Here is a 12989-nt window from a genome sequence, read left to right as displayed (position 1 = left end):
AATGCACAAATGAATACAAAACAAATTCCAATCCAACTAATTAATTAATCATAATAGTCAATTAAGCTTTTTTTTTATGAAGTAATTGATTCATCTAAAAGCTCTGGAACAAATCAAACCTCATTGTGGTCCATGTATCCATGTTTTTGTGGTTGCGTATTACGAACCCACTAAATACTAGAAGTGCAACGGATCGTATCGAGTATCAGAGTCACGGATTGGGATTTGAACTGATCCCACTACAATACAATAACAGCCGCCGATATCATCAATGATCCATATTAGGAGATACAGATCCCTTTGTTGTAAATGCTAGTCTACGAGGCTGCAGACTATTTTCTTTGCCGTCATCCCGAAAATCCTTTCAACTGCCCTGAAGTCTGTAAACCATAAACATTAACATGTTTCACTGTGTTATGGTATTTTATAGCCTTTTTTTCCTTCATAAAAAGACACAAATCATAGTATAAAGAAATAAAAGATTGTATTTGCATGGATCAAAACCAATCTCATCATCATTAGTTGGAATGATGCATCATAAGCTGCTTAGAGGGAACGTAAAGAGCTCATGACTCATCGAATATCTATTCATGTTGCTGTGAAAACATATCCTTCACACAACTATGTTTAATCAAGTTAACCACCAAAACCTCATGTGAACACATAACGTTATAATTTACCTTCACCGAATACTCATTTTCACTGAGCAGAGCCTGAATGCATCATAATGTGTTCTACAATGAAGCTTCATCAGAGAACTACGGTGGCCCAGAAAGGCCCCTTTTAGAGCCAGCGTTTGGGCGACTGTAGCAAGTCGTAGTACTAGTCACGCACCTTCACTTCATCAGAAGGACTCTGCAAAGAGATTTCTTGCAGGATGTTCTCAAAACTAGGAATATCTGACCCCAATAAATACCTCTTGATGGGCACTCCACTGTTATTTAAGGTGCTTCATTGGAGCCGGATGCAAGCAACAGAAAACACAGGAGCCGTCTAAGTGGTATGGAGTCTGTGCCGTATGCCGAGCGGCCATTCAAAATCTATTTTTAATAAACACGTAGTGACCATAATTAATAGATAGCGCTGCAGAGCGCCTCCATCTGTTGCCGCGCATCTGCAAAGCAAAGCAGAGCTAAGGCTCTCCAGCGGTATTCCACATGCTCGGAGTCGCGTTAACTGCACGCTAAGCGATATGAAGTCGCTTCCTGCGAGCTCGGCTGCTCCACAGCAGGTGGCAGACAGCTGTGTGTAGGTGGAGGAGGTCTCCAGGCGCACGATGTGCACTGGTGTGCGCCGCGTGTGAGCGCGTGGCCCGAATGGACAGTGACGTTCCCTCAACCCGAAAGGAGACTAAACGGTTGTCAGGTCAGTTAGAGACGGAAGAAGACGTGGATAGAGAAAGAAACTCCACCTGGAAAAGGCGAAGCTCGGTGAGCCGAAGGAGCCGCTCAGTCGGGATGGTCTTTTACTTTCACTTTGAACTGTAATTTGCTCTTTTTTTTGTACATCTATGACGTAGGGAGACCCTCAAGAGATCGGCTTCAAAAATCGAAGAGACATCCTGACTTTTAGGCCTACAATTCCCATAATGCAAGCTCCAGCGGAGATAACTCAGAGCGTGACCAGTGATTTGCTCATCATCAAACCGCCTTCAGTAGTTTCCGTGTAAACACATCATCATTGAATTGATGGAGTTCCCCTTTAAAGAGCAACAACAGACAGAATCTTATAGCGTCTGACATTTCCTCCTTTGACACATTCAACATGGTGCACAGTACAATAACGACCCTTTGTTTAAAGAATTTGTATCGCCATTAAGGACCGCATTAGTCTGTCGAACGCCTTGAGAAATGGCATCATCACTAAGAAGAAACGCCCCCCCCACCCCCTCCCTACCGAAAGATCAATGGAGCAGTCCAACCCACTGTCTTCCTCCATGCTGCTGCCTGTCGCACTCTTGACATTCGGGTGAGCGCCCCAGGGACCGGGGCTCTTTCCGGCAGAGTGCACTCGGCCGGGCCCGCCCATGTTCACAGCTGGGACGCCATTAAGTCCCAGCAAAGCGACCCATGGGTTATGGATGACAGGAGGAGGAGGAAGAGGGAGGAAGAAGGGGCTTCGTTGGTAAAGGATCCTATCTGTTACGCTGCACTGCTTTGTTGCCCTCGACATTTTGCCACAACAAACTGAGGGTCTCGGGGGCTTTGTGAGGTAGAGTGCCTGCTCGTTTTCTCAGATTTCTTTTTTAATTCAGCTCTGGCGAGAAGCTTATTCCTGCTCCGAGGATCTCTTTCTTGGAACCGGTTCACGCTTACTCCTTTGGAGTGCAGTGAATTTCCTTGACACCCTCTGCGAACCTCTCCCCTCCACCTCCCCCTCTCATCCCAATCCCAAACCTTTCCCCCCCCGGGGGAGTCAGAGGTCATGATTTGGATGCTGCTGCACCCCCAACAACAAAGAAAAACCCAACATCCCCCCTCGCCAGCTTCCTGGGAAGAGCACACTTTCATTGTTGTTTCTGCTTGGGGGGTGGGGAGGGATGCGTCTGCCTGAATCCACTTGTCCCAGTTCAATTCTTCATCGCCACACTCGCATCGCGACACAGGGAAAGGCGGAGGACCACCAAACAAGCATAGCACCCCCCGGCATCACAGCTGACACATCCTGTTTGAATGACGATAGATCCGCGCGAGGGATGGACGTACTTATTAGTCCGGACCTCGGCCGCGCCATCTACGTAGCCAATAGGGTGATGCTAACCGCTCAGATTGGGGTTAATGAGCTTCTGGGAAGGGGAACGACACTGAGTCCATCTTTCTTTATGCATGACACAAGCGAAGACACACACACACACAAAAACTGCCCCAGAGGCTGAATCCTCGTTTTAACAATGATGTCACACAGTCATTCCCACAAACAGGGAGAGGCTGAGTTGGGACAGGAAGCATGGAAATCAAGAACGACAGACTTAAGATTGATTTTCCTTGAGGAGGAGGCGATGGGGGTTGTTAAATTTCCAATGCAATCAAGAGTTGGTTACGGGACCTGAAGAGATAATGGATTTTTTCCCCCCCTGCCCTTGGTATGCATAGTTTCCCATTTTCTATCACACAGAAATAAACACAGCGAACACAACAGCAGAGGCGTCCAGTTGTAAAATCAGCTGTAATCAAGTAAAAGGCTTCGGGTGAAGATGAGTTGCAGAAAAAGCCAATTAAATGTTCGCGAAGCCAAAATTGGGGGAATCATAGCGCCAGCGCTATAAAAAGTAACCGCATCCCTTGAAGGGCATTATCTTCTAAAAAAAAAGCGAAGAAATACATATTTTACCCTCATGACCTCAAACAAATTCTCGGCCTTCCACGCAGAAGCGGCTCTGACATGACATTTAGATCGGTGCGTGAAGGTCTAACATCAAAGTGCAAGTATAGGGGAAGGAAATGCTGATGAACACAGAAAAAGGCGAGAGAGGAAGGGAAGGAGGGGGGGGTGGGGCAAAGACAACAGAAGAACCAGAGAGGTCTGGAGGAGGAGACTGTTAGCAAAGCGCTCGGGTGGAACATGGTTCCTTGGGAATCTCAGTTAGAAATGCCAATGAAGCAGAAATATCGAGGGTGTTAAGAGCGTGCGTTTGCGCCCGCAATTGAATCTGTTGTTCATTCTTCTCGTATCACTCTGGGCCGCGGTACCGTCGAGATAAAACCTTTCAAAAGAGACCCGTCTTGAGCTGGACGTTCAATTGATTCTATCGGTGGCGAGATGAAAGAAAAGTGCGGATTGTTTTGTCGAGGACAAACGGTGACGCTATTAGGCAAAAAGACTTTTTACCCCGATGGACAAATGCTATTTAATTATCTCTAATGATGGAAAGAAAGTGAAAGCGACCAGCAGAAGTAAAATCGTTGGTCTTTAAACAAACCAAGGGGACGGTTAGATGTAAGTAAACGCAACACGGCTGTGAAGACGGACTACTCGGAGTGTTTAGACGCAAACACCTTGACAGGATGGGCATCTACTGACTTTTCTTTTCATAAATTAGAACATAACATTAAAATCTCTGCAGCTTGTTTTAACCACAAACCATTATTTTGGGCATCCAACCAAAAAAAAAAAAATCATTGACTTCTGCTGACTCATCGGTGGGTTTGGGGCTCGTCCCTGCACCGCTCCATGACTGTTGATGACATCAGAGCATGAGGACCAGCCGACTACGTGATGGACACAGAAAACATTTGGCACAAACTTTGTTTGGGTCACAAATCAGGAAATGGGAAGGGAAGTCAGATGGATTAGGACCTGCTGACCGACACATGATGTCTGGCTCAACACACACACACACACACGTATTAGAAAAACTAGGCCCTTGTCCTATTTTGGGATGAACGTCTTCAGTTCTCAGTGTTTGCCCTCTTTCCGTCCTCCAGGTCTCGGGACAGGGAGGTGATTCGGAGCTGAGAAATACATCAAACACGTCAGACAGACCTGGCTGAGGAGGGCCGAGTGATCGCTCAGGAGATCAGTGGAGTGTTTCGGGAGCGTGTGCATTGCCCCAAGCGATCCTCAAAGATCCTCAACGGGGCGCCACTTCCTCATGGAGAGGTCAGCAAAGGCCTCCGCATGCTTTAACACAGAGTGCTTCTCGAGTCTGTCGTCAACAACAATGACCTACTGGAGGCCGATTCAACCACACAGAAGCCTCAACTCTGCAGTTGCAGATGCATCACTGGATGAGATTTCCCAAAATGTGTGTGCGTGTGTGCGTGTGTGTGTGTGTGTGTGTGTGTGTGTGTGTGTGTGTGTGTGTGTGTGTGTGTGTGTGTGTGGTGAAGAGGAATAGCTTGCTTATTGTCAGAAGACAGAAATTAGAGGAGTGCTCTAGTCAGGTGACTCAGACATTCCTTTACTGACAATCCAACAGAGGGGAGAAACCATCTACCAGACACACACACACACACACACACAGACACACAGACACACACACACACACAAAGAACAGTGGAAGATCACGACCCCCTTGCATTCCATCAACTTCAATGGGCCCAAAGCCAACAGAGGAATCCACCAGGATTGCCCACACTCCAACTAGCCAATTACCGATCCCCTGAAAAGGCGTACTGCCCGGGTTAAAGGCGCGGCTCAACTGCTCGATACTGCCCACCGCAGCGGCCAACTCAGCATCGATTCAGCAATTCCTGAACAAAAGAGTGGACTCAACATTACACGGCTCGATTAGAAAGCTTCAGCTTTTTTCCGACCGTTAGACTAAATTCTTCACCGTTAAACACAGCTGCAATTACCCCCTGGGTAAAATGTTCATTAATACCAGTGTCTCAATAGTTGTATATAATATATAAATGTATCCCATCCTTCTTAATGCTTGACTGCATAGGATTTGCGGGATGCAGCATTGCATCGCTGCAACTAACGCAGTCAACCGAGGAGGCGGTGATCAGAATGAAGTTTGACAGCCCACACAGGACAGAGGGTGTAATAGCGTAAGTAGCATTGCATCAGCTTGAAATTGTGTCATTAGCTTTGGTGCTCTGCGGAAAATTGTTCTACAAAGTGGGAGCATGAAGGACCTGACCTACATCTGGGAAACAAACAGAAACAAACAAAAGAGAGGAGGAGCAGCAGCAGCAGCAGCAGCAGAGTTTGGATAGAGAGAGAAAAACAGATAGAGAAGTCAAGAGACCGAGACGGGCTGACGATGCGATGATGGAGGGGTTTCCCCACTCCTGACTTGAGTGCCGGTCTGCGGTTGACAGTCTCTTCAGTCTCCTCAGACTCTCTGAGGGAGCCGTGCTGCTCCCCGCCTGCACCCCCACGGCCCTGACTCTACTTCCACAGCATCATTGCAGCATCAGAACAAGAAGAAAATAAGACCTCCACCTTGCCTGGCTCTCCATCTCTTACCAACTCGACAAAACAAAATCCAATATAGTTGTGCTGCCAAGCAATATGTTGTATAACAGAAACATATCAAACTACGACTGTTGGTGATAGCAGCTAGAAGAAGAAGAAGAAGAAGAAGGTATCCTTTACTAATCCCTTTGGGGGAAATTATTCTTGACATTTAACCTTAGCCTGTGAGGCACACACTAGGGGTATCAGTGTCTTGCTCAAGGACACTTCAACATGCGAACTATGGGGAAACCGAACCAGCTACCTTGTGGTTTCAGAACGATCACTCTCCCCATGAGCTGCCGCCGCCCTACAGCTGCTAAAAGTCAAGCGTAGCATCGCAGCTAATGTTGAAGCCAATGCTTTAGTCACCTTTTAATCGGAATTATTTTTTTTAAATACAGCCGGATATCCTAGTTTCTCAAGTGTAAAATGTTTCCTCCTCCATAACATCGTCTGCACTCATAGTTTTAGGATGCCAATTTTGCTGATGAAAACATCAATGAGCAACGGCTCACTTCTTTTGTGGCATTATTTCCTGGTATCATTCCTTCACTCCAGGCATTTTAAACACATTTAACAGATCTTAGCATGTTTATCCTGCGCTTTTACGTTTGACTGACAATACACACACGTGTCCCCATATGCTCTTCGGTTGTCTGTCATCTCTTGTGAAATGAGTCACTTCCACATCCTCTCTGACTCCCCTGTACCCTGAACATCCCCTGACCTCCCTCCCACCCCTTTCGAATAACCGCAGTGCTGAGACGCTGTGGGCAGCGATGAACTTAAAATGTCATCTGTTCTCAGCATGATGGACACATGTGCGCTGGCAGAAGCTGAGCTGTAAACGCTGAAAAATTAAACAGTGAAGTGATAAATCATTCATGGTATTTGACAGGTGTTTACAGGCGGGTCGTCAGTCGTCCACCAGTTGAACCCGAACCCTCTTCCAAACTGTGTGAAACGGTCCTGTCACCGCCTCTGAAGTTAGACAGGAAGCTCTCCACTTCCCATGGGGGAACAAATCCATGCCAACACTCACACACACGCGTGCTTCCTGATCTCCAATGGACACAGACTTGTTTGATTGGTCCAACTTAATAATACAAAGAAAATGAACAAAGCCTAATTGGGTGCAGTGTTTAACAGATGTGCTTGTCTCTTATGCGAAACAGCATTTATGTACTATTTATTTGTTTTAATCAACGGTGTCGTGCCATTTCTTTTACAAATAAGCATTGCCACAAAACAGACAGCATGCTTTTTTGAATTTTTTTACTTGGTCCTCTGATAAATGGGATAAGGATATAGCTCCTGATAAATGTGGTGGACTCTTTAAATGGACTGGATGACATTCAGAGAGACATCACGGGACACTTGTTCCATCAATAGTGCACACTGTAATCTGAAGGCAGCAGAGAGCCCAGTGCATGCTTTTAGTGATGGTATGAGAATGATGAGCCGTATATATTATTAATTATTCTATGATGAAGTCCCAATTCCGTTAAAAACACACCATTGCGCCTCTGTTTTCTACTCGTGTCCTTCATCACTTCGCTCCTGATAAAAGCCCCGTGTCCCATCTTCTACTATACTGACCTGCTGGTAGTTCTCATCTTCGGGCTGGAAGCTGTTGTCAATGGGCTGCAACCTCAGGTTGATATGAGGGAAATTGTGAAGCCAGTAAGTCCACCAGGGCGCAATGTAATCCACCCGAGCCGAAGACATCCCTGAGCCCGAGAGAAGAAGGAAAAAAAAAGTTCGGCCACAACCTAAATTAGCCTCCCTTCACTAAAGCGGGCTCCGGAGATCTTAATCCCGTCTCATATCAAACAAAGGCAGTGATTAAAGCATGCTCGTTTGTGGAAACACACTCTCCGCCACACGTGAGGGAACCGGAGAAGAGGTCCTGCAGAGTCAACGGTGTCGCTGCAAAGTGAAATTTTTTGGGGGGTATTTTTTAGTTGTTTGCATAGAAGAAGAAATAATCCCACTCCGCCGATGTCTCCGCGTCTGTGTGCGGACCCCTCGAGCTCCTATCCGACCGACAGCTGCTCCAGACTCTCGCACAAACAGTCACCAGCGGGAACGCGCACTCGAGTCAGAACACGAGGATAGCGTACGGGAGCGCGCAAAGACGCCCCTCTGAGGAGGTTTTCTTAATGTATGCCAGCATGCTCGTGGCGTGACTGCTAAACAGACACACGTGGTCATTGTGTTGGAATACAATTTGAATCTTGACAATGTGTCATTGTTTAAGTGTTGTTCCATTAGTTTCTCCGCGAATTAAACTACTGCACTGCCACTTAGTGGTCAAATGAGACAATTACAGATAACGTTATTTCACAGGGGACGTACGAGTCAAACATAAGACACTTTTATCTTAAAATATAAAAAAATAAAAACATGGGAATTCTATATGGGGCTGTCTTTAAATCTGTGGATACTGAAATCAATCCAGTGCTGAATTTAATCCCATTGACTGGTCAGTTTACCCATGGTTTAATCTCAGGTTTTACACTTGCATTGTACTTGCTACACATTAATCCAATGCTGATTATTGTAGTACATTGTAGTCCTAATTTAAGATGTGTAGTATAAATGCAGAGTTAACAGAAGCATAGCGAAAAGAAATTTAAATTGATATTTAACTGCACACATTAGTAAAATACATTTACTTGCAAGGTCTTTGTGGGAAATAAAGTATTTATCAAACATAAATATTTGAATGGGGATTTTGATCATCAGAGTGAGCTGGGATTAAAAATCGATAGAAGTCTTTTTCAAAGCAAACTGTTGTGGGTTTATTTTAACATGTCTAAGGAATAGAGGTTTTCTTAACACGCAACAAATCTGACCTTGTGGAAAGATGTCAACCCACCACATGTAACTTAAGGCTTTTAAGCAGGATCACTATATTCGGAAATTGACGCAACATGATGCAGTTCATCATGTTTGCATAACAGCAATACAGTAGACACAAAACCACGGACAAAGTACCATATTTTTTTCCAATTTTTATTACAATTATTTGTACATCACAGATTTACTTGAGCTCCTTCACTGCCAGACCTGCAAAGACAAAGATTACAAGATATTAGGATTTTTTTTTAAATAAATTCACTGGAACATAACGTCACACAGGTGAAGACAGGGTAACTCATTTTATGCAATAGATCATTGTTAAAACGTTTTCCCCTATTGAGATTATTCCTTCAACGTTTTGTTTGAAGGAATGTGCTCAATATGGCCTAATGATCACATTTAAGAATCCACATTTAAAGGTTAATGAACACAAACACGATATATATTTCCTTTCATTAGAAATCAGACAAAACTATGGAATAGCTTCGGTTGCGTTACCATTAAAAATTGTTGCCAGCCATATTTAAATTGCTCAAAATTTTTCAACAATGAAGACACTATGGAGGATTATTTTAAGATTTCTGTCAAATTACCTAAAAAGCCACTGAATGCACACAATCTATTAAGTGCAATCGCAGTAGGTTTTTGTTAGACTAGAACTAAATCATTACCTGAGGCAAAACTTCTGAGCTCATTTACTTAAATATCATTTTAAAAGTAACTATTTTCATACTCTTCATTCTTCAACTTTGATAACATAAACAGTCACCTGAAGAATACAATAGTGAAAACATCCGTCACAAGTACATTCAGATTGACGGAATGAAAAACGAGGCCCATTTGCACCCGAGTTTATAGACACAGGTGACCTTTAGATCAAAAAATCAATTCTGATCATAACGGCGATAATATTTATTTGGACGAGGCCTCTATACAGACTTTAGCGTCAACTGCGAACTCCACAAAAAGGTGAGCCATTGGGGCTGCACACCCACACATTCATTCCTCCTTTGTATTCTGCACAAGTCCAGTCCTGTAGTCATTTTTAACCGGTGTATACTTCTCTTAATCAGTGAGAGTTATTGTTTGGCATAAGTTTGAAAGAGACTCAAAGTATTTATTATCTTGTGACAGATGTTCCTGCTCCTAACAGTCATCAGCCTTAAGACTTTGAATTATAATATAAACCACCTTGCCGGCCGTTTCAGTAGTTATACTTTGTTGCACAGTGAAGTCATTTTCCATGAGGACCATATCCCCTGAAGGACTCTTTCCATTTAAAATGCTACTAAACCCAATTGAGTTTATACTATAAACAACTACAGTTTAAACAAATATTTCTACAAATGATGCACTGGTTATGCACCTGAGGCCCAATAAACACATTGAATCCATTCCCTATATTGTAAAACACCTGCAATGCACAGTTTGAGTCGCTTTATCATTAGCCCATTCTTTCCTTTTACAGTGCATCACTACCGCTATAACTATCCTCCGCTGTCAACACAATTGTATCATGTCATTCCTGTTCTTGTCGCAGGCATGTGCATCCTTGCGCACACACGCATTTCACAAGAAACTCAGAACCACTCATACAAACGTGCGCTAAACCAGTAGTACCTTTAATTAAACAGACGCAACCTTCAATCCAGTAAAATGTACATTATTAATCTGTTCAATTTCATTGACTATTTCTGTTTGCTTAAACAGAGACCGCATTTTCCAGATTGCTGGAGTCGTGTTACAGCTTCTGAAATACTAAAAACAGGTGTGAAAGAAGAATACTGACCCGGGGGCAGGGACTGCTTGAGCTTCTCGGCCTTCTCCTTGTCTGTGATGACCAGGGTGTACAGGTACCTGCTGCAGCGCACCTTGAACTTAACATTGTCCTTGTTCTTCTTGATCTTTACGGCTGAAGGAAGACAAATGAGCCAGGTCAGATTCAACTCCACTTTGATTAGAATCACAATGAGAATTTCAACAATTTCCAAAACGGACTGCATCAATGCTTTATCCTGCAGGTCAATCATTTTTGAATGATTTCCCACGACATTTGCTGCACACACATGCAAACACTGAAGAATCCTTAGAAAGCAAAGCTCTATTTTACAAAGAATAATGTGAATTGTTATTGTCCACATATCTTAAGGCGATTGCTTGCCTGTAGACACATTTTGGCATGTTCAGCCGTGCAAGACTCCAGGTTACACAATTACATATTTTAAACACATTTGAAGAACTAAATCACAAGTCAATCCACCTTATTTACACACGTACACATTGAGTTGCATCAAATAACCAACTTTTATGTACAACTCCTGCCAGCAGGTTGGATTGTTAACTTACACTTGGCATCCTTCCTCCTGGCCGTCAGCAGGAAATCTTTGATTTCTTCAATTTTGCGAGGCTGCACATGAAGATCAGAGAAAGCACAATTAGTCTTGAGGGCAACATATATCCACATAACGAGAATTAACAACATATTGATGTCAGGGGACCGGTGGAACTGATGTTTCTGCTAGAAATCGAAACCCAGCACTAGGTCCATCGTTACTCTTGCAAGACTTAAAAAGCATCACGAGCACGTTAGCCTGAGATGTTTGCATATCTTGCTGACGGCTTAAACAAACTGCAACAGTTACAGCTAACATTGTGTAGTAGTTTTAGAGTATTTACCCACAGCGCCTCATAACTTAGCTACATTCAAACAGCTACTGGCTCGTAGATACGTCATTATTGTGCGACAGGTCGTAGCCGGTTGGCCCAGGCGAGCAACAGCATGCTAACGCTACCCGATGTTTTATAACACGACGCTTTAGAAAATGGCCACAAACAAGTCTCGCGTCGACATATGTCCGAGAGAGTAATATTCAACATTTTCAGGTCTTCACACGTAGCTTTCCCAAGTATTTAATTGAGAAGTAGTGCTTACCATGCTGCCGTTTCAACGGACTGAAAGCTGCGGAAAGGCAGAAAAAGATGGAGTCAGTTCATCGGTTATAACAACGGTAAGAAAAGTGTTTGAAAGCAAATTACTATATCGTCATCTTGCTCCTAAATTGGTTAAGTTTAATTCAACAGAACCGGGGATGTGATTGTTAGCATTAAAGAGGATGGATGATGATAGAAATTGTGAGTTTGTTTGTGTGTCCATGTTGAACTCACTCAGTCTGGCAGAGAGGGGATGAAAAGGGGCGGAACTTCCGGTTGGAAGGGAATTTATACAACGCTACGGCAAGTACATAAAGCCAATCTTAAGAAAAAAAAGCGATTTACCCGTCGTTGTTTATAAAGTCAAACATAAACAGTGTTTAATTGTCTTTTACACAGACAAACGAAGAAAACGAAACAGATTTGGAAGCTGATTTACTTGTGAATATGCCAAAAGGCCACTTTAAGATTATACGAAAGTTACTCAATATATTCTAAGAAAAGTTTTCAATTTAAATGTTGTCTTTCTTTGCCCAGAGATGTCTAATTTAATCTACACATTTTTCATCAAACAACAATAATATATATATATATATATATATATATATATATATATATATATATATTTATATATATGTATTTATATATATATATATATATTTATATATATATATATATATATATATATATATATATATATATATATATATATATATATATATATATATATATATATATATATATATATATATTAATCTATCCATCCACGTTGGAGCTTTATATTGTATATGAGAACGTTTTAGCCTACTATGCGTCTCTTCTCAGCCTGCTGCTTGTCAATGATTTGTCTCTTCTGGCATATCACTAAATGTATTCATTTGGTGCTCAACTGGACACATAATCATAACCATCGGCATTTTTCTTGAACACAGCAGGCCTCATAAAGGATCTTATGCCTGTCAAGCGTGACTATTATGTATGAAGGCCATTACTCACCTGCTGTGTGGCGCTTTTGTCATCCTCCAATACATTACATTGTTTTTCATCGAGCTCTTGGAGCAGAAATAGGCCATAGACTGCCCCTCTACCTCACCTGAGTTATCACAACACCTCACATGCCCTTTCTCCTGGCCATGTGAGCTACTGGTGACAGCTGCTGGGAGAACAGTTTGACATTATATGCAGTAATGGATGCCCGGGTGTGAGTCAATCCCTTGTCCTGCACTGGGGTCTTTAAACGTTAGAGGAAGTAACTGATTTCGTATTGGCTCCAAAACACTATGGTG

The 12989-nt window shown here is 43.1% G+C and overlaps 2 protein-coding genes across 5 annotated transcripts in view; both read right to left on the bottom strand.

Annotated features, from left to right (window-relative positions):
• ttyh2 (tweety family member 2) overlaps window positions 1–7954 on the bottom strand; it is a 51668-nt gene extending 43714 nt beyond the window's left edge. For 3 of the 4 annotated variants that reach the window (XM_068583959.1, XM_068583960.1, XM_068583961.1), the window contains exon 1: window positions 7507–7954. In XM_068583959.1, coding sequence (XP_068440060.1) covers window positions 7507–7635 — 129 coding nt within the window. In that variant the 5' untranslated portion in view covers window positions 7636–7954. The remainder of the gene's footprint in view (window positions 1–7506) is intronic. The other variant, XM_068583962.1, reaches the window with a different exon arrangement.
• Window positions 7955–8909: 955 nt separating this feature from the next.
• rpl38 (ribosomal protein L38) lies at window positions 8910–12000 on the bottom strand. The gene is made up of 5 exons (XM_068583340.1): window positions 11938–12000; window positions 11705–11731; window positions 11119–11179; window positions 10562–10684; window positions 8910–8979 (listed from the first exon to the last, which is right to left on the bottom strand). Exons 2-5 carry the CDS (start codon window positions 11705–11707, stop codon window positions 8954–8956), a joined length of 213 nt encoding a protein of 70 aa, XP_068439441.1. The 5' UTR covers window positions 11708–11731; window positions 11938–12000; the 3' UTR covers window positions 8910–8953.
• Window positions 12001–12989: the final 989 nt, after the last annotated feature.

The sequence above is a fragment of the Clinocottus analis genome, unplaced genomic scaffold, assembly GCF_023055335.1.
Source record: "Clinocottus analis isolate CAN_PGR_092001 unplaced genomic scaffold, fCliAna1.0.p SCAF_19, whole genome shotgun sequence".
Lineage (NCBI taxonomy): Eukaryota > Metazoa > Chordata > Actinopteri > Perciformes > Cottidae > Clinocottus > Clinocottus analis.
The sequence above is the reverse complement of the archived record's forward strand: the minus strand, read 5'-3'. Positions and strand labels throughout refer to the sequence as shown.